The 22,269-nt window shown below is 38.3% G+C and overlaps 1 protein-coding gene across 3 annotated transcripts in view; it reads left to right on the top strand.

The window, feature by feature from the left end:
- ADAMTSL1 (ADAMTS like 1) overlaps positions 1-22,269 on the top strand; it is a gene marked incomplete at both ends in the record, with an annotated part of 891,527 nt that overhangs the window by 628,702 nt on the left and 240,556 nt on the right. For all 3 annotated transcript variants that reach the window (XM_081104271.1, XM_081104273.1, XM_081104272.1), the window contains 3 exons: positions 8,694-8,768; positions 12,098-12,255; positions 21,113-21,224. In XM_081104271.1, the coding sequence (XP_080960397.1) occupies positions 8,694-8,768; positions 12,098-12,255; positions 21,113-21,224 (345 nt within the window). The remainder of the gene's footprint in view (positions 1-8,693; positions 8,769-12,097; positions 12,256-21,112; positions 21,225-22,269) is intronic.

Below are 22,269 nucleotides of genomic sequence, written 5' to 3'. Positions count from 1 at the left end.
TTTTAACATGTACATATACCTGTGAAACCATTACCGTGAGCAAGATCTGAAGGTATCCATCATCTCAGAAGTTTTCTTATTCTCCTTGTAATCCTTTCCTCCTTCTCCCTCTCACCCCATTTCCATCATTAGATTTCATTTTCTAGAATTTTATAAAATGGAATTATACATTACATACTCTTTTTCCATCTGGCTTTTTTCATTCAGCTTAATTATTTTGAGATGCATTAATGTTGTAGCATGTATCAGCAGTTTATTTTATTACTGTCATAATTCCATTGTATGGACAAATGCTTTCATTTCTCCTGAGTAAATTCCTGGGATTAGAATGGCTGGGATTGTATGGTAGATGGATGCTGAGCCTTTTAAGAAACCGCCAGACTGTTTTCTTGAGTGTCTTGCCATTTTGCATTTCCACCAGCAATATCTGAGAGTTTCACTTGCTCAGCACTCTTACCAGAGCTTGACATTGTCAGTATTTTTTGTTTTAGGCATTAGAATTGGTTTGTAGTGTTATCTCATCATTGCTTTCATTTGCATTTTTCTAATGGCTAATATGTTGAACCTCTTTTCATGCCTTATTCCAGTAGCTGCTGCAACAAATTACCACAAACCTGGTGGCCTAAAGCAACCCTCTTATTTTATAGTTCTGGAGGGTCCAAGTCTCAAATGGGTCTCACTGGGCTCAAATCAAGGTATTGGCAGAGCTGTGGTCCTCTAGAAGCTCCAGGGAAGCATGCACTGTCCTTTGGTTTGACATTGCAGCTTCTGGAGGCTATCTTCTTTCCTTGGCATCTTCGGATGTTAATGACTCTAACCTCCTCTCCTGCCTCCCTCTTTTAATTTAAAGAATGCTTTTAATTTGTGATTCCATTGGGCCTACCCAAATAATCTAGGATAATATTTTTATTTTAAGGTCAGCTGCTTAGCCAGCTTAATTTCATCAGCAACCTTAATTCCCCGTTTCCACCTAACGTAAGATATTCATAGGTTTGGGGGACATCTTTGGCAGGAAGAGGAGGGTGGGGATGATTCTGCCCATCACAAATGTGCGTATTTCCTCTTGGTGTAACGTTAAAGTCTTTTGCCAATTTTTAAAAATGGTTGTTTGCTTTCCTACTGTTGAGTTTGAGAGTTCTTTATATATTCTGAATATAAGGCCTCTGTCAAATATGTGATTTGAAAATATTTTTTCTCAGTCGGTAGCTTTTTACTTTTTTTTTTTTTCCAAAATTGCTTAATGTTATCTTTCCCAGAGCAAAAGCTCTTACTTTTTATGGAGAACAGTTTATCATTTTTTTTTCTTTCATGGATTGTGTCTGCATTGAACATCATGTCCAAGAATTTCTTGCCTACCCCCAGGTCACAAAGTTTTCTCCTATGTGTTTTTTCTAAAAGTGTTAGAATTCCACATTTCATCTTTAGATCTACGACTGAGTTCCAGTTAATTTTTGTATAAGGTGCAAAGTTTATATCTAGGTTGATTTTTTTTATTAGGATATCCAATTTTTTTCAGCTCCGTTTGTTGAAAAGATAACCTTTTCTCCTTGAATTGCCTTTTAAGATGTCAAAAATTCATTGGCCATTTCTGTGTGGGTCTGTTTCTAGAGTCTATTCCGATCTCTTCACCGTATCCATTATCTTGGTTACTAGAGCTTTAAAGTAAATCTTAAAATCAGGCAGTTTGATTTCTCCAACTTTATCCTTCTTTTCAAGCTTATTTTGGCTATTCTATTCTAATTCCTTTGCCTTTCCACATAAATTTTATAATCTGTTTTTCCCATATGTACCAAAAATCTTGCTGGGATTTTGACTGAAATTATTTTAATTCTACAGATCGATTTAGAGAGAATCGACATCTTTACTATGTTCAGTTGTTCAACCTATGAACACTTCATGTCTCTCCATTCATTTTAGTCTTCTTTAATTTCTTTCATCAGTCTTTTTTAGTTTTAAGCATACATACTCTTTATGCTTTAGTTGGATTTATACCTCATAAATGACATTGTATTTTTTATTTCAGTTTTTGTAGTGTTGCTAGTTTATTCTTGGCCACGTATTTTGTGAACTTGCCAAACTCACTTATTAGTTCTATGAGTTTTTGGATTTTCTACATAAACAATCGTGTTATTTACAGATCAGGATGGTTTTACTTTCTTCCTTTTCAATTTATAAACCACTGGTTATTTTTATGGCCTTACTGCACTGGCAAGGAATCAAATTCAATGTTGAACAGAACTGGTGAGAGTGGATAGCCTTACCTTATGTCCATTCTTAAGGGGGAAAGCATTCAGTCTCACTACAGAGAATGATGTTAGCTGTAGGTGTTTGTTTGTTTGTTTTTATAGATGCTCTTTATCATCGTGGGGAAGTTCTTATCCATTCTTAATTTGCTGAGAGTCATTATCATAAATGTATGTTAAATTTTGTCAAATGCTTTTTCTGCCTCAATTGATATGATCATGTGGTTTTTCTAAGACTTTTGTGATGGTAATATTAATTGATTTCAAAACGTCTTGCATTCCTGGAGTAAATTCTACTTGTTCATAGTGTATTATTTTGTCTATAGATTACCGAGCTTCATTTGCTAGCATTTTGTTTGAGGGTTTTTTTACATCTATGTTTATGAGAGATCATTGTCTATAGCATCCTTTGCTTATGCTGTCTTTGGTTTTGATACACCTGTAATATTGGCCTCAAACAATGAGTTGGAAAATGATTTTTTCTTTTCTGTTTATGGAAAAGATTGTATGGAATTGACGTTATTGCTTCTTTAAATTCTTGATAGCACTCACCAGTGAAATTCCCTGGGCCTGGAGTTTTTTGTTTTGCTCTGTTTTTTTTTTATACTTAATTTTTTAACATATGGAATATAGTTATAGTAACTATTTTAATGCCTTTTCTGTGTTTTGATTTGATTTTTCTCTTCTATATGGGTTGTATTTTGTTGTTGTTGTTTAATTTTCATGCCTGGTAATTTTTGACCTGATTCCAGACATTGCAAATTTTATCTTGCCAGATACTAGGTATTTTTGTATTCCTCTAAATATTCTACATTTTGTTCTGGAAGCAGTTAAGTTACTTAAAATCAGTTTGATCCTTTTGGATCTTAAAACTCGGTAGCTGGGACCAAAGCCACGTTTGGGCTAGTGCCAATTGTGCCCTGGTATTGAGGCAAGACCCTTCTCAGTGCTCACTGTCCAATGACAGCCCATCTGCTGGGATAAGACACCATTCAGGCCCTAGACGTGTGGCAGATATTCATCCCTATAATTCTTTACCGGCCTGGTTCTTTTCTGACCTCAGGTCATTTCTCCACATGCACGTACTGATTGATTGGTATGAGTGTGCTGCTGGATATCTGTAGGGAGCATTCTTAAATCTCTTGAGTCATTTCTCTGTATAGTTCTCTCTCGCTGGTAATCTGTCCTTCGGACTCTAGCCGCCTTGATTTTGAACTCTCAGCTTTGTCTCCTCAACTCAGGGAATCCAGTGGGCCCTGAGTGCCCACTTCCTGAGCTACCACCTAGAAAGTCTCTCATGGCAGTAAAGTGAAGCAATGTTAATGCTTACTTACTTTGTTTCTTGACTCTCAAGGATCGCTGACCTTCTTGTTTGATATCCTGTATCTTGAAAGCCATTGTTTCATATATTTTTTTCAGACCTTTTGGCTGTTTCAGACAAGAGATTGAGCCTGGGCCCTACCACTCCATTTGGCAGAAAGCCGAAGTCTTGGTGCTGGGATCTTAATTCACGTTCTAATTATGTATGTAGAACTAGCCAGATTTTGACTCCCACTTTGAGGATGTTCTTTAGCACTTCTGATTCATCATCTCCCTACCACCCTCCTAACCATTTGATTCCCAGAGGTTAAATGAATGTGTTCTACTATTGGAATTTTCTTCCAAGTAGCTGACACCCATTTTGCAAGTTTGATACTGGCTGTTTTGATATTAGTGTCTGTGCGGACAAAGATAAGTATGGCAGGATTACTGCCTCCCTCGGGGAAAATGAATATAAGGCACCAGTGATTGTGAGATACATTCTGATTTCATGTAGGTTAAAATGGGAAATATTGTAGAATCTGTGAAATATGGCTTTTTGACTCTGGTGACTATAGGACTTTCTAACTGATCGGATGAAAGCATAAAATCAAGGATGGCTCCAAAGTTTTTGATCTAGAAAAAACAGGGCCAGGGGGAGGAAGCATCTTGTTTGGCCTGTCCAGTATACACCCTCCGTTGTGCAATCACTGGTAAACTAGGAGGAAAAGAGATATGAAGGGCTCATCTTGTTTTATTGGGTATATGTTATGAGTAATAAAGTTGGCATGAAGATGAAAAAATATACCATTAAAACCTCCTCAAGACTGGCAGACTATATGTAGCCAACTCTATTAACAATGGCTCTTTCAACAAAAAAATAATACTGATAAGATTGAGTATCAGCCCCAAAGGCTTAAAGCAAAGAGCTTTTAAAAACATGCACTTTATCAACAGGTCTAAAAATAAGATAAACTCAGATATCAGAATAGGAAATCCTGTCTTTTCAAAGCTTATCATTTTTATTATCACCTTTCTCTGATATAGCAATGAATTATACAGAAAAATCCATATATGAAAAGATTAAAAATTAATCTAAAATGCTAGAAATATGTGGAATATAGATGTATATAGCTGTGTGTTTGTTTGTTTTTAATCCTGACTAGAGGATATTTTTTCCATTGATTGCTAGAGAGAGTGAAAAAGAGGGAGGAGGGGGAGAGAGAGGGAGAGAAACATGAACGAGAAAGAGACACATTGATTAGTTGCCCTTGACTTATTGAACCGAGACTCTTCAGTCCATGGGCTGACACTCTAACCACTAAGCCAAAAGATCCAGGGCTAGCTGTAATTTTTTTTAACCTAACCCAAGGATGTGTGTGTGTGTGTGTGTGTGTGTGTGTGTGTGTGTGTTTTGTTTTGTTTTGTTTTGTTTTTGTTTTTTTTAGAGAGAGAGAGAGAAACATTGATTGGTTGCCTCCTATATGCTCCCCAATTGGGGATCGAACCCACAACCTAGTTATGTGCCCTGATGCAGCCTTTTGGGGTATAGGCTGATGCTCCAACCAACTGACCCACCTGGCCAGGACAATAACTATAGATTTTTTTTTGACAAAATCTTTTAGGTACAATCCTTGAGAACAATTTTCTTGGAAAAGGGTATTTATAACCCAAGTATGTGAAATAACAACATTTATAATTCCCATGGAAACCTTGTCAATTTAATGGAGAAAGAGGTTACCTGATCTCTGAAGCAGGTCTTTTAGAGTTGTTGATTAAGAACCTGGAAAAATGTCCTGAAGACCTGCATCATGGTTGGGTCAGACTAGGTTAGGGTGGATGCACTTGATCATAGAGCAGTGTGCCTTTGGAAGAAAGGTCACCCCCAGGGTTGTGCAAGGAGAGGATATAGCCCCCTGCTCACCAGCCATACCCATTGAATTTATCGCTGAGGGGCAGGTGATGAAACTGACTGCTCACACATTCTCAGATGTCACACCTCTTTGTGCACAGTACTATCATAGGTACCAAACAGTAGAATCCCCCAACCCATCCCTGATCATTGAGAATGTATTGTCAAGTGAGACAATTATTAATACATATACAACTCAAAGACTGGCTTTTTATCAACATGCAGAAAATGAAATTAATTTTGTTTATCAAATTAAGAACATCGTACATTAAAAGTGTATTCTGAGATGTATCAGCTGGTGTTAATAAGACGTAAGCAAAAGCTTCCTTGCATGAATGCATTAGGGACACACTGGGTTACACACAGAGTAGAATGGGTTTCTTTGGCTCAGGGCTCCTAAGAAACTAACCAATGTGGGTATTTTCCACACATTTTTTAATTTTAGGTCCCTTTTTCATGGACCGTCTTGTAGGGCTGCTGCTGCTTTGTCTTGTTCGTCACTGAGTCTCTGGTACCTAGAGTGGAACCTGGCCCTAAGAGACACTCAAAAACATTTGTGCAGTAATGAATTTGCTGGTTGCCTGATAACCTGCCAGTTGTCCGTTAGCCCTTTACGGAACCATAGACTAGGACAGTGATGGCGAACCTATGACACGTGTATCAGAGGTGACACGCGAACTCATTTTTTTGGTTGATTTTTCTTTGTTAAATGGCATTTAAATATATAAAATAAATATCAAAAATATAAGTCTTTGTTTTACTATGGTTGCAAATATCAAAAAAATTCTATATGTGACACGGCACCAGAGTTAAGTTAGGGTTTTTCAAAATGCTGACATGCCGAGCTCAAAAGGTTCGCCATCACTGGACTAGGCCGTGACTCTCCCGTCTCTGGGGCTGTGTGCTGCTGACAGTTCAAGTTTGCACCAGCCTGAGTTGCTCCACATTCTCTTTGACCAGGGAAGAGTAGAGGGGCATCAGATATTTCATTCTTGCCTGGTCTACACTCCACCTTGCCTTCTTCCCCCAACAGCCTGGGAGGTTCCTCTGCCTCTTCCTCGGGGAGCATGCAAAGGTTACTGCATCAGCCTAGAGCTGGGTCAATGCCCTGCACGTGGAATGTGAGTCACTTCTCAGCAGAACAAGAGGGAGGCCGCCTGAGCAGTGTGTGGGTCAGGGAGGCTGCCGCCAACAGAAAGCTTCTCTTTTGCTTGCACTTTACTTGACCTGTGGATAAACAAAGACTTTCTATTTCTAGAAATCCCATTGTTTTAACTGCTTTGAGTTTCTTTTGTAAACTTAAACATCCATGTCTTTATGCAAGGCGTGTAGAGCTCTGTGGGCCCAGTCTGAACATTCTTTATTCCTTTTCTATATTCTCCTTATGTGGTTGGTCTTATAAGCCACAAACCCTAAGCTATCTAAAATTCAGTCTTTAACAATATATGACATTAAAAACAACTAGGAAGTTGTAGTGTGAGTAAAATATTCAATATTGCAGAGAATTTGATAAATGTAACCTCTTTGGGGAAGAGATTGAAGGCGTGTAATTCTTTCCATTCAGCTGGCTATGTGGTAGGACCTTTGAGGCATTTAAAAACATAAAAATAAGCCCTAACCAGTTTGGCTCAGTGGATAGAGCATCGGCCTGCGGACTCAAGGGTCCCGGGTTCGATTCTGGTCAAGGGCATGTACCTTGGTTGCGGGCACATCCTCAGTGGGGAGTGTGCAGGAGGTAGCTGATCGATGTTTCTAACTCTCTATCCCTCTCCCTTCCTCTGTAAAAAATCAATAAAATATATATTTTTAAAAAAAACACATAAAAATAAACAGTCTTTCAGTTCACGTTTTTAGGAGATTTGGAATAGGGGGGAAGGAATTATATTCACGAAATACTGTGTTCCAGCCTATACACCTGTATATATGTCTATATCTATATCTATATCTATATCTATATCTATATCTATATCATCATCTATCTATATCATCTATCTATTCACAACAACATTATAGGTAAGTGTTTTCTCTATTTTACAAACAGAATAACTAAGGATCAGAGAAGTTAGGGAACTTCTGAGATTTATTTATTGAAATTAAATTAACCCAAAGACAATATGATATGTTGAAGTTCAGAGAAATTGGCTATCTTTTGAGCTTCTTTTATTGAAACAAACTTCTTCCAGTGATAGAATGATAATGTATAATATTGAAACAGAATCCCACAGACTCTGACTATGCTGGTGAGTTTAAAATACCTGCTGTTCTTGTCTTCTGTTCTTTGACCTTGAGCTACTCATTATATTTCTCAGAGGCTTCATTTCTTCATCATAAAGTGGGGATGGTGGCATCTTCTTGGCATCTATTAACAAGTTTTGGGTGAAAGAATAAGTAGTATGATTCAGGTGAAAGTGAAACGCCTCAGTGCTGTGTAAATATATGGTATTGTTGTCACAAGTGAACTTCTAAATAAGAAGGCCAGGGATGTGTTTGGAGTGCATGTACTATGCCTTCAATTTTTAAAAAATGTAGGTTTTGGCATTTGGCACTGCTTCCAATGAGTTTAGGCTCAATTTCAAGCATTGTAAAAAGTAATCCATTTTTAAATGATCTAGAATTAAGGCTCACAGAGAGGGTGTGTGGGGGAAACGTGAATGACCATTGATGGGACACTCAATATTGGATGCAGATAGAGTAAAGGATATTGAAGAACTGGAAGGAATGGTTTCTGCCCTAGAGGGGCTAAAAGAATGTAAGCAAACATTTATTTCCCCTATTCTTTAATCTGTTGTATTTATCCAAGACAGTTACTTTACTGGAGAGAAATCCAGATTTTAATATAATAAAGTCACCCTGGGAACATTAGAATTTATTTTCCTTTTGTAATTTAACACAATTGCGCTAATCTAGAGAAAATTGGCAATATAAGACCAGGATTTAAAATTAGAAATGAAAACTTGCAAATTCATTTTTTCATATATCAAAAATCACATATTTTTTAAAGGTCATATTTCCATGAGTGACCTAGTGAGTAGCTTTTTTGTCATATTTTATTTTGAGGAAAGTAAAAATCTTGAATCCCAAATATTGGTGTTCACATTTCAAAGATTGAAAAAAAAAAAGGATTGTCATCTTGCGGGGGTTGGGTGGTAGGGGTATGTAAGTTTGTGCCTTAATAGGAGACCATCAGTAATTTTGTATCCAAGTATGTGCTTTTAAGACCTTGCTTTGTTTCTCTCTAGTGGATGACACTGTGGTTGCCATTCCCTATGGAAGCAGACACATTCACCTTACCTTAAAAGGACCCGATCACTTGTGTAAGTAAACTTGGTTGTTTTCCTTTGGGTATTGGGAATTTTAGGCATTATTATTTATTTTTTGTTCCCAGAATAGATTAAAATACAGAAGTACAAATCTTTCCACTTTATCATAATATGATATTTTGAACGCTTCTGTTTATCTTTTGGTTGCCTAATTAGATAGCAAAAAAAACCTCTCTGATAATTATCTCTAACCACAGTCATCCTGAAAAATACAAAATAGATGCTCCCGTAGTTTGTTCCTGAGGTAAGCACATGTTTATGCTTTCGTGAATATTGTTTCTCATTTTCTGTCTTCTTTATTTCCAATCAATCTCGATCTTTTTCTTACCTCGCTTCTTGGCATTTTTTTTTCTTCCTTCCAACCTTCCTTCCCTCTCCTTCTTTCTCTTTTTTACTCTTCCTTTTCTCGTGTTTCATTACTGTATCAATTCAGAGGCACATAGAAACCCTAAACAACCTTAACCCTGTGGCATTTAAAGAAAACCATTTTGGTAAATTAAGCATCCCATGTATTAAAGACAATATAGGGTCCTAATATCTTGAAGATAGTTATTGGGTTCAGGATTACTAATGGGGAGATCATATACAAACTCTGGTGGGACCAAAGATCAAATAGTAGCATGGTCCCACCGGAGTTTGTACAAGAACTGACCTTCAGGCATGCCATGGCTTTTTTTTTTTTTTTTAATATCATTTAGTGCTGCTTAGACACAGACCTCTAAGTTACAAACAGAAAATTATGGGCTGTGAACCAGGGAGCTGGGAGGAGAGGATATGCTAGTGTTTTCTGCAAAATTCAATTCCCCCAGAAGATTTCACTTCAGTTGATCCCTCAGGCATTTCTGATCTCCACTTCAATTGTTCCCGGGTTCCGACAAAGCCATCTATCATCTTTGCTCTTTCTCCCCACCCACACACATGCCTAAGAAACCAATTTAGGTAGCAAGCCCTGTCTTTTGGCAATTGGATTATGACTGAAATCATTCCAGAAAGACAAACAAGATGAAGACAAATTGGAGCCTGTGAAAGTTCAGATAGCCTACTATAGTCTTTCTAAAAATAAAAATAAGTACATTTTATGGGAGAGGTGGGATGTGAAGGGTCATGTGAAGTAAAGGAATAAGTAAGGTACAGTTCAGGCAAAGCCAAAAGATGCTGATAAGACACCTTATATGGTTCCAAGTTCTTTCCTAGCCCTGAACAGCCCCCAAAAATATAGTGTTCACATGTCAAAGGATGATATATATGTGTTCACTATTACCATTTAAATGATTTGTTTTTCCCTTTGAGAGCTGGACAGAGGTAACTGCTGGTAAAACAACCCTACTCAAAAACATTATTTTTCTGAGCTGGGATAGGCAAAAATCCATCAGACCAAGACCATCACCCACCTGGGGACTGACTCCTCACTGTGGAAGAAAGAACCCAAAGGGATATAGATATGAGGAAAATTTATTTTTATAAATGTATTAGCCTCCCAAATTCCCTAATTATCTGATCACTAGGAAGCTGATGAATTGGCCTTCTTTGCTTTAATTGTCCCAAGGATTTGGTTGATAAAAATTGCAAATGATATTTATGGATGATGAAAAGCAAAATAGAATCTTCATTAACCACCCCGCCCCAGTCGATATACTATTGATAACATATATATAACTAACAAAGTTTTTGCTTTGTTTTGTATTTGGAATATAATTCAGAATGAATATGCGAGTAAATGATGCCCTATTTCTCTTGCAACCCTTTGCCTTTCACTCCCAGCAGCTGCTCCAATATGAGATCAACCTTAAAAATTTAGGGCCAAACTAGAACAAGACTAGGCAGTCTGGTCTGGTCCAGCTCATCTTTCATCAGAATACCTTGAGACGGTTACTAGGAGGCCTGGTGATAAAATTGAACCAGATGCTCACATTAAGCTTAGAACTCCAAGATTTTTCCAAAACTAAATGAACTTACATCCTGGAGCTATCTCCATAAATGCATGTAAACACATGTAAGGCAGCTGGAAGAATGAAGGCTAGAGGAAGGAGATGCAGTGCTATTACTCTCCTCTGATGACAACTGTAGTTCCTACACTCGAATATTTTGTTGGGTGCCTTATGTTCTCTGGGAGGGCCTCTCTGTGCTGGGATAGGGGAGGGCAATCTGACCTACTCCCAGAGAAGGGCTACACAGACTTCACCTGAGGGTCATGGGCATTTAATTGGACACCACCAACATTTCCCCCTATTGGTATTCCTTGCAGTACAAAACTTGACTTAACAACATCTAGAAGAATTTAGTATAAATACTTTAGGCACTTTAGTACATCCAGACACCTTAAAATTATTCTTAACCACAGAACCCCAATCTGTAAAACATTTAAGAAGGGAATTGGTCTGATTGAATCTAGGGTAGAAGACCTAGAGCTTCACTCAGGCTCCCCATCTTTCTTCTAAAGAACCCCTGCCCAAACCAAGGGTCCTTGTTAGATTTAGCCTATCTACATTCCCTTATGCAGCGGGCAGTTATTCTAAATCCCTTTCAATCACATAAGAACTTCCCCTGCTCTGAAATACATGTCATAATTATCATCCTCCCAGCAGGCTTTAATTTCCTACAAGAAAACATGATTCACAGACTTGGTCTTTGGCCAGATTCCGCTTGGAATGTTCCAGGAATCAAGAAGTTCTTCTTTCTGTCCTAAGCGCTTACGGAAGATCATATATGCACATAATACTAAATGAAGTACCAAAAAGGATTTTAAAAAGAAAGAGAAACAACACGGACAGTTAGTTCTCTGTCCTTAAGTCACTAGACTTTCTTCATTTTTAAAGATAGCACACATAAGATAAATAACCAGAAAGTATAAATAAATACAAGGTAATTCATGAATATAAAGTCACACAGGTACTGAAGGAGTTCAGTGAGGCACCCTGGATCTCATGGAGTAAAAAGGAAAGTGGTAGGGTATTCTAGGCTGAGGGCTGTGAAGAATGAAATCAATGAATATGTATGGAAGATGGTTTAGTCAAAGGAATAGGATTGTGATCAGGTGGAGTGCCCAAATGAGGTCATCCAGGGAATCAAAGATTTTTTTTGGAGGGAGACTTGAATGTTTGGATAATGAGTTTTAAAATAATTTCATTTGCAGCATAAACTCTTATGTGATCCAGTGTGCCTATATATTTTGTTTATATCCTAATGGTAATTGTGTCAGCCATATAAAGAATGATACTTCCCCTTATATAGCTCTAGGTTCTGTTCCATGGAAGGAACTTGCATGAGGTTTACTGCAACCATGGGAACATCTTTCTCTTCTCTTCATGTGTTTGATTCTGTAGATCTGGAAACCAAAACCCTCCAGGGGGCTAAAGGTGAAAACAGTCTCAGCTCTCCCGGCATCTTTCTTGTGGACAATTCTAGTGTGGAATTCCAGAAATATCCAGGCAAAGAGAACCTGAGTATCGCTGGACCGCTCACCGCAGATTTCATTGTCAAGGTAAGCACATTTAGGTATCTTGTGTTCAAGCCTCCTCCAAACTGAGGATGTTTACAATCTCCTGAAGAGAGAGCTTTAGGCTTTGACAGAGATTTGGAAAGCCAGTTATCCAAGAGATGTTTAATCCAAGGGTGTTGAGCTACATCCTGGACTTTACAAGAACATATGATTTTTTTAAAGTCCTAAGAAAATTGTGTGTGTGTGTGTGTGTGTGTGTGTGTGTTTTAATAAAAAGGCCCCACTCACAAAGCCAATACATCATTAGTTGGGGGATACAAACTGTTTTTAAAACAAGTTAGGGTATAGTCACTGACTCATATAAGGTATTCTTAGTCAAAGAGAGAGACAAACTAAGGATCCATAGACTTGGTCATGCTTCCTTCCAATTGCAAGTTCTGTTTTCCCTTGTACTGGCAACAAGACGGGGTTGTTTCCTTCTATCAGAGCTTCCCTGCTCTTGCAGGTAATATAAAACACATTGCTGGAAGCAACATACACATTCTCTAAGAAAAAATGTACACACTAGAAGAACATTTGGGAATCACAATAAAATAAAACATATTTTTTCCTTCAGTAGGTCAGAAGGACCTGAAGGATTTCAGCTGTAAAGCTGTAAAACTTGTAATGTGTCCAGGACTCCATAAATTTTTCATCATGGGACCTGGAGCCAGAGGACATTTGATTTAAGCTAAGGCTTCATGACCCCAGGGCAGCTGAAAGTAAGAATGCATATAGGAAAATGTGATAGGCAGTGAGGTTCAATGGAAGAAGGGTTCCAGAGTACTGTACTGCCTCCATCTGCATGGTAGCTTTTTTAAATCCAGTCCACCTGCCAGCCACATGAACTTGAGCAAGAAGCTATAAACCATAAGAGATAGCTCACAATAGAAATGATGCTGTAAGTAGTTAAACAAGCAAATACAGGCATACTTCAGAGATATTGCAGTTTCAGATCCAGACCACTGCAATAAAATAAGTATCACAATAAAGTCATAATCCTTTCGCTGGTGGAGGGTCTTGCCTCCCATTTGTAAAAAACGCAACACCTGTGAAGCATAATAAGGCGAGGCGCAATAGAACGAGGTATGCCTGTACAGTAAAAAATGGAGAGATATCTTTATATTTTGAAGCTCTTAGAGTACTGTTGAATAAACCATTTATGCTAATTTCCCTAGAGGCGTTGGAGAGTTAATACACATACTGAAAGTATAGAATATGAGTCAAGTAATATGCACATTTGAATAGTTCATGGCATTGTTGAATGCATTTCATATATCCAGCTGCCTTCTGCACATCACCACTTGGATGTCCAACAGAGACAATGAGCTCAACATGTCCAAAATTGGACCCGTCTATCCCCAAATCCTGCTCTATCTTCTCCATTTCTTATCTTAAATAATACAGTGTTTACCCAGCTGACTCGGAAAACTTAGATTCACATGAATTTCCCCATCTCCTAGACCCCTCATTAGACATTACTCTTTGTCAGTTCTACCTCTATATCATCCTTTAAAACTATTTTTTCTTCTCCTTCTTTAGTCCTTTGAATTTCTCACCTGAACTAATATCATTGACTCTGAATTAGTTTCCAGCCTCTGACCTATATTAGCCATGTTCCTTTCAGAGTGAGTTTTCTAAAACTGGAACCCCTCTCTTCATAATGCTGCATTGCTCCACACCACCACCCCCATTGCTTTGGGGTTAAAATGCAGACCCATAGCATAGCATGTGTAACTCTCAATAATCTGCGTTCATCTACCCTTCCAACTTCACCTGTGAGTTTTCCTCTTCAGTTTCAACCAACTGAATGGCTCACAGATGACCAAATCCTGCAATCCCATAACTGATTACCTTTGCATAATGCTGTTCCGTCTGTCTTCAGTATTTTCTCCATCCAGAAGCATTCTGTGATACAACCCAACATTCCTGTTGACATTACATCTTCCTGCTTTGTGTTCCTTGAGGGCCAGAAACTAAATCATATTTGTCTTCATATCTCCATAAGAAAACACAACAAACCCTAGGAAGTGTTGGATGAATAAAGGACTTTAGCCACATGGCAGTTGCTGAAGGGGGACAGTGCTGACATCTCCATGTTACCTACAAGGAAACTGAGCTTTAGGGAAGTTGAGTGACAGGACCAAGCTCACTCTGATGACAAACCACACCAAAAATAACCTCTTGTCTTCTGGCCCAGAACTCTTTTCAGTATTCTCTGTTGTTTCTAAGACTATTTTTTTCTTCTACATGTAAATACACATATTTAAGAAAAAAAAAGGACTTTAAAGAAGTTTTGATGCTTTCCTAGATGCCTACCATCTGTAAATGTTTTCATTCAGAAACAAGCTAAGCTATCATTTCATTGATTTTTGCATTATATATCCTATTTTGTGATGTACCTTCAGGTTGCAATTGAGAGGAAATTTAGGTTTCATTAGAAAATATCAAGATCAAATAAATGTCAAGTTATTCTAAAATAGATTATGTAATTTTTAAAATCAGTTTATTCAAACTTGAAAATGAGTCATATAATTTAAGAAGATATAGAGAAAAGAAGAAAATTACTTTTTTTCCCAGTGATTCATAATAAAGCAATTTTCCCCCAGAAATAGCTGAAAATAAAAGGTTACCATTTGATTTTTTATCATTTTTCATGGTTTAGGTGCTTAGTAATTATACACATAATTTGTCATTCATCCTCAGTATCATTCAAAGTGTAGTCTCTTTTGCATTATATATTAACTTAAGCAATGACTTCCTTTTTGAATGAGATACACAGGAATCAAAATGGAAATGGTTATTTGTCAACATCTTTATGGAAACTTATTGCCAAAACACAAATTTTGTTTATTTACAAGAAGAAAAAAACATTTTTTGCATGATAGTAAAATTTTCTTACAGTGAAAATCATTATATATTGCCATTGGTTCCAAAGTTATGTTTTGAAATCTCCTTTAAAGATTAAAACCAGACTGAATTATCACCTTGCTTCCTAGGGACGCATATCTTCCAAAAATTTAAAAATTATACATTGGTTGTACAACATTTTGGCAATGCTAGTGTAGAGTAGTACAAAAGATACGCTCTCTAGAGTTTGGTATAGTCTCCTGCTCACTGGATATGTAACCTCAGTGCGTTATTTTACCTTCCTCAGCCTGTTTACTCATTTGAAAAATGGTAATAAAATACTCCTCCATAGTCTTTGTGAGGAACTGAATCAGATAGTGTGTATAACAGCAGATAGATCCAAATTACTGCCTTTCCATCTTTTTTTAAATGCTTTAACTTCTGATCCAACTTATCACAATAGTCTGCACTGTATACTCAGAAAGTTGCTTTTCTGAAGATGTTCAATTTACAAATAACTGGTATACCCAGGAACAACTTGGCAGTTGTAGCTATTAAGACAGATGGATGTAGGAGCAGACTGGCTGTGACAGTAAGTGTCAGGGGCAATTGGCTATTGGCTGGATGACTGCCTGGCTTAATATCCCCTTCCTCCTACCATGCCATCGGCATCCTTTCTCAAGCTGCAGACTCAATAGAAGATAATGACTTTCCCAGATACTAGATGGTCTGTTTTAGTTATGGTTTATTCTTTACTAGAGGCCCGGTGCACAAATTTGTGCATGGCTGGGGAAGGGGATGCAGCAGGTTGGCTGGCTGGCCTGCCCCCTGGTCAAACTCCCAGTTGAACTCCTGGTTGAGGGGACAGTTTGCATATTAGCCTTTTATTATATAGGATTAGAGCTTCCTACTTAGCTCTACTTGTACAAGAAACTTAGTTATATTTATTCATGTCAGTGTGTGCTCATTTTTTAAATGTAAGAAGAAATCCATATTAGATAGATTAAAAAAGAGACTGATGAGGTGCCCAAGCCACCAAAAGGGCAGAAATACACAGTAGAATAGTAAACAATAAGTGCACTTAGAACTAAGAACACTGACTCACAGTTCATGCACTGAAAACTAGAGACCAGTTACTTCCTACAGAGAATAATTTACTAAATGCATTACATTTTTATAGTTGAAGAATTGGGTTAGGAAGGTTGACATCATTCTAATTGCAGCCCAAGAAGCTTGTTTGAGTAGTCTAGGAACTAGAAATACCATGGTTTCCATTTGGAGTATTAGAGATGATGCCTTCATATTTCTTTCTGGACATCCTTGAGCATAACCTTATACATAATTACACACCCAGACATGGTATCTTCCCTTTCCTAGGTTATAATGTCATTTGAGAGATAACACACTGGATAGAAAGTGTTGATATAGTGATGCATATAATGAAGTACTAAAATAAAATGGGCACAATAAAAGCTGTAGATACTTGCTACAGGCTAATGTGATTAAGGAAGCCTTTGTAGCCAACATTATACCCATTATCCCCATGGAGGTATCTCTGGTCTGCTGCCCTACTCAAGGGCTGTGGGCAGTAGTAAATGTAACCTTGACCCAGGGACCGATGGCTGAACTGCTGTACTAGTATCTCCCAATATTGAGGTCTGGAAATCTAAGGGGACTAGAAAACTCTATAAGAAGTGTAAAAGTAAAATTGGATGCTAACAATTTTGTATCATTATTTTTACTGAATAAACCCTAATTTTAGTCAGTATTTCCAATTGTTGAAACTGTCAGGTATTTCAAACAATGGAATGATTGAATTTATATTTCACTCCAATAATAATTGGCATTTTTACAAGCCCTTTCCACTCTACTATACTATTGTATTATCAAAGGACAGTGGGAAGTACTGTTGGGTAAGGGTTGTGTTATAACAGTACTGCTTCTTTTCATGAACTTTAGCAACATTTTATCAACATATATTTTGTCACCAAGAAATGATCGCCCTGACCGGTTTGGCTCAGTGGATAAAGCGTTGGCCTGCGGACTGAAGGGTCTCAGGTTCGATTCCAGACAAGGGCATATACCTCGGTTGCGGGCACATTCCCGGTAGGGGCTGTGCAGGAGGCAGCTGATCGATGTTTCTCTCTCATCGATGTTTCTAACTCTCCTTCTCCCTTCCTCTCTGTAAAAAAATCAATAAAATATATATTTTTAAAAAAGAAATGATCAATAACATCTTCAAGAAAACTGGTAGATATACACATATAAAGATGATAATTATTCTAAGAATTTACCACAAATAGTATCTGAAATAATCATGATCATTATATAATTCATTTGTTTGTTCATTCATGCATTCATTTACAGTATGGGGCAATTGATTGGTTACTTACTATGTGCCAAACATTGTAGATGATGCTAAAGAAAGAGTGATGAGCAAGATAAATGGCACCTGCCTTCATAGTGTTTATAGCATATGGAGGAGAAAGGCAATGAAATAACAATTATATCGATATCAAGTGCTTGTAAACATTTAAGTGATATAAGGAAGATCTTGTTGCATATTTTGAAAGCCCAGAAAAGCATTTTAAAGTATTTTTAACAGTTCCTTGAGGATTCACTATCACCATCAACCACCAGACAGTCCAAAATTGAACATAATAGACTGAAACATTGAAAAGATAGATTTTCCTATTTTCCATGTCATTCCCTTCCGAGCAGGCATATTGATGTATTTCTACCACTTTCATAACACCCCTGGCTGCCGTGAGACCGGTATGACCAAGTTGAATGCCATTGTGGGTTCCAGCTCAGAGGCTCATGGGAACAGCTCCCTTTTGTCCTCCTCTCCTCAGGCCAGAGCAACAACTCAATTGCATCCAAGGTGGGTGGGGGACTCCTGAATGCCAGTCCCCCTGCTCACCTGTCTGGAGGGAAAAATTTCCTACAACATCATAGAAAGAAAAGAACATAGTTGAGGAACATTCCAAGGCTCACAACTAACCCTCTTCCCAAATGAGAAGCTAGAGGTATGGCATTTCACAGTGCTTCATCTGGGAGAGCCTTTGTGTATTTGATGCCTTTCGTGTATTTGAAATTTCTCCTAATTCTTTTGATTTTACATGGACTTAAAGCTCAACTGCTACCCACATGCCATTTGTACTGCCCTGCAGCTCTATTATGACAGTGCAATCAGTCGCTATGGCAAGTGTCCAGTTTTGTCTCCTTTACTTTCAGTGTGAGAAGTCATTAAATTGAATTTGAAACACCGAATCATTGTAATTATAGGAAGAAAAGCATGGTTCAGAACATTCTTTTTGCTTATTAACTTAAGGAGGTCAAAATTACACATGCCAGATGTATTTAGCTCCCTTAAACAAAATTCTAATGTGTCACACTGAAGCGTTCATACTAGGGCCTGAGCTTTAAGGATTTAGGGTTGATGATGCTTCAGAGCAGATGATAACAGCGATCCCAGCAGCCCAGAATTCATAAAACCAAAAAGGAGCACCATGGTTCATCTCTGTAAGCAACAGTTAGGCCATCAAACTTAGACATCAGGTTAGTTAGCCTCTTCTTTTTATTTTAAACATTTTTTCCTACTTGAAAATGAAAAATTAAGAAGATACTGAGAAGAGAGGTACACGAATACTGCTCAAGATAAATACTTATGTCTTCACAGCACTAACAAAGGTTGCTTGATTCCATGAAAAGAATGGCAGCTTTAGAACCAGGCACACCTGAATTCAAACCCCAGCTCTGTTTTTTCCTAGCTGTGTAGCCTTGACATAGATACTTAACCTCTCTGGGCCTCCATTCTCTCACTGTAATGCTAATGTGGAAGATAATGCAGGAGGAGTTTTAAGATTAGATTTAATATAAATAAAATGTATCCTGCACAAAGTAGGACTGTATTTAGTGCTGATTGCTGTGGGAATTGTAGCTACTCAGTGACAGAGAAGGAAGAAGCAGGAATGTTATCAATGAAAATAAACAAAATACCCATCTAGGGGTGGAACCTATTGCCTATTCCTTCCATGTTCCTGTTCTCTGCATCTTAGGTGTTCAGTCCAGTTATCAGCCTCTTCTCAAACGTGGACATAGAGTCTCAGCATTTGTTGTCATTACACGTCACTTTCATTGAATTCATTAAGAACAGTATTCTAAGCTGCTTTTATTTTTTCCTTCAACATGGTGTTTAGTAACCCTCTCGCTTGGCACCATATCGCCTTGACACCATGACATCAAAGTGTCCAAGTACCTTGATGTTATATTCCGCTAATTTTGATTCCCCACCCCACCCCCCACTTCCACAGGACTCAGTTTAATCTCTAGCATCCCAAAAGGGACCCTTGCAAAACAATTCATCTCTCAGGATCTAAACAGATTTTCTGGCCTTTTTAGTATTTTTCATGGAGCTTTTGTTCAAATCAGAGCCTTCTTCTAATAGCTTTCCAGCATGATAACCACACATCCCAAGAGAGCTATAGGCTTTTGTGAGCTTAAAAAATAAAAAAACTTTCCAAAGAATGTGATTAATACTACATCCCTAAGCAAGCAATTAAATATCCTGTATTTGACACACTGGGACTGAAAAATACTCATCTGTAGGCCATGCTCCCCATTTGTGAAAGATGTCGTATTGCTTCAGCTGTTTTTGCTTTAAGGTAGGGAATTGTATCACTGTTTATTCTAATCAGGAAAGACCTGGATGCACCATGGGTCACAATCCCAGCATGACATGAGATAAATGATAGCTTTTCCCTCTTCTTTCTCCTTTCCAGCTCTTCCAGATTTTCTGAGGAATATTCCCAGATGCTCATCAAAACGCCAAACTCCCATCTGGGGGTCAGGACCTATTCCCCGTTTCTTCAGTGTTTCTGTTATCCTCTGCATCCTAGATGTTTAATCCAGTTGTTAAATTCGGTAGCAGAAGAATAAGGCTCTCTTTTTTAAGAATCTGAAGGCCAAATCTGTCCACATATCTGAGAGACAAGGCAGTAAGCCTTGGAAACATTGACAAAGACTTTGGCCACAGGATTCATCTGATGACACTTCTCATTCCTGTAATGGAGTTGGAGTAAGAGGTGGTCCTCTCAGTTGTCCATAGACCTTCCTTTAGTATAATAATCAGTCCAAGCCTTGCCCTAGCTGAGCTATCTAAGTGTTGTATCATATGTCAGTCTGTCTTCACCAAATCAAGGCATCATTCCTGTTGGGTACCTTTTTCTTCTCTTTCATTTTGAGTATGTTTTCTCAACCTTGGACTTTTAAGAACCATTAAAGAATTATTGCCTCATATCCTCTCTTTAAAAAAAAAAAACAACAAAGGAATTTGTCATTTCCATAAGCACATGTTTTATTTGATATATTTGCTTTCAATTCTGTAAATTGGTGTTTTTCAAAGTGTGGTTCTTGGACTATGCTACATTCGAATTGCCTGGATCTCTGGGCTTCAGCCCAGGAATTTGCATTTTAGCAAACTTCCAATTGGTAACTTTGCACATTAAAATATATAAATCACCGAGTTGTCAGGAAACTCCATGTATGTCTCTGAGTGGGAAGAGCTACTTAGTTCTTTAACTCTTATTTTTCTTAACCAAAGATGGTATCTTTCTTTTCTTTTTTTCAGCAAATGGCATTTAAAATTTTCTTAGAACAAATTGTCTCTTTCTGATCTTACATTTTAAAATCCACATAATTTTACCCATTATACCAGAGAGGATGGAAATAAAAGAGGGTGAGGGACTAAGTAGCTTTGGATAAGATCCTACGGGAATTACAACGGAACTGGGAAAGTGATGATAGTGACAGTAGGTATATGCCAGAAGCATTCTCTGGTTAAATGGTAAGACGGGTGATACGGCTGTTGCCACTTCTCTCCCAACACAGCCCTTCACACAGCCTAAGGCCATCAGCATTACCACACTTCCTTGTTCAGAATGGCGAGGGACCCAGAAAGCACCTACCTGTCACACTAGCTCCTCTACTTTGCTGTTGTCTCCTACAGATCCACAACTCGGGGCCTGCTAACAGCACAGTCCAGTTCACCTTCTATCAGCCCATCATCCACCGATGGAGGGAGACGGATTTCTTTCCTTGCTCAGCAACGTGTGGAGGAGGTAACAATGTTGTTCATTTAGCCTAGGATCTGTTGGCGTCTAAGAGGGAAGACTTGGCTATTGTAAGAGTAGAGTCACTTCAGCATAGAAAAAATTTAGTGCTGTGGGGTCAGATCCTTTCTTCTGAATGGGGCCAAATCCTGAAGCCCTCCCATAAGACAGATGCTCTAGTTTCTGTCTATGGAGTCCCATTAGAGGAAATTGTCTTCACTCCTTTCCTTGAGTCCATGGAAGGCCAGGACAAAAAGTGTCAGAGTTTGGCAACAGTGTGGTCTGGAGGTGATTTTTTCATTTGAGGAAAAACTATTCATCTGGTTGAAGTGAATTTATTCAGGAATCAAGTGAAGAGTATTTATAATGGCCTATTTTATAGCATGATGTGTCCAAAAAGAATCAGAGATTAATTTAATTATAGGAAGTAGTTTATTAGGGGGGGGGTGGTGGGAATCACTGTACTGCAGACTTTGGCTCAGTTATTTTTCAGCTCTACCACTTAATCTGTGCAGTAAAGGGAATGTCACTGCCTTATCTATATATATAGAAGCCTAATATGCTAAGCGTCTGACCAAGCGGTCGACTGACCAGTCACTATGACGTGCACTGACCACCAGGGGGCAGATGCTCCAACTGGTAGGTTAGCTTGCTGCGGGGGTCCAACTGATCGGGACTGGGCAAGATGGGGCCAGACACACCCTGGAGCCCTCCCGTGGTCCCTCCCTGGCCACTGGCCCTGATTGGCCCTGATTGGCCCTGATCAGGACTCAAGATGGCCCTGATCAGCCCCAGTCACAGGTGGAGGGACACCACCCATGCACAAATTCATGCACCGGGCCTCTAGTTTATTCATAAAAACACATCTCTTTTGAAAAGTCACCAAATGAATGTCTGTCCCTGCCCCATCACGTCTGTAGTGTGGACAGCATTTTGTGCCACTAGAAAAGGTTTCCCCCTTTTTCTGCTCTTCATTATTATACAGGTTACATAATAACTTCTATGAATTATTTCATAATTGATTTAGCCATATCCCTTTAGAAGAGCATTTAGT

This window comes from Myotis nattereri, assembly GCF_964212035.1.
Source record: "Myotis nattereri genome assembly, chromosome: 12".
NCBI lineage: Eukaryota > Metazoa > Chordata > Mammalia > Chiroptera > Vespertilionidae > Myotis > Myotis nattereri.
This window is presented reverse-complemented; position numbering and strand designations above follow the sequence as displayed.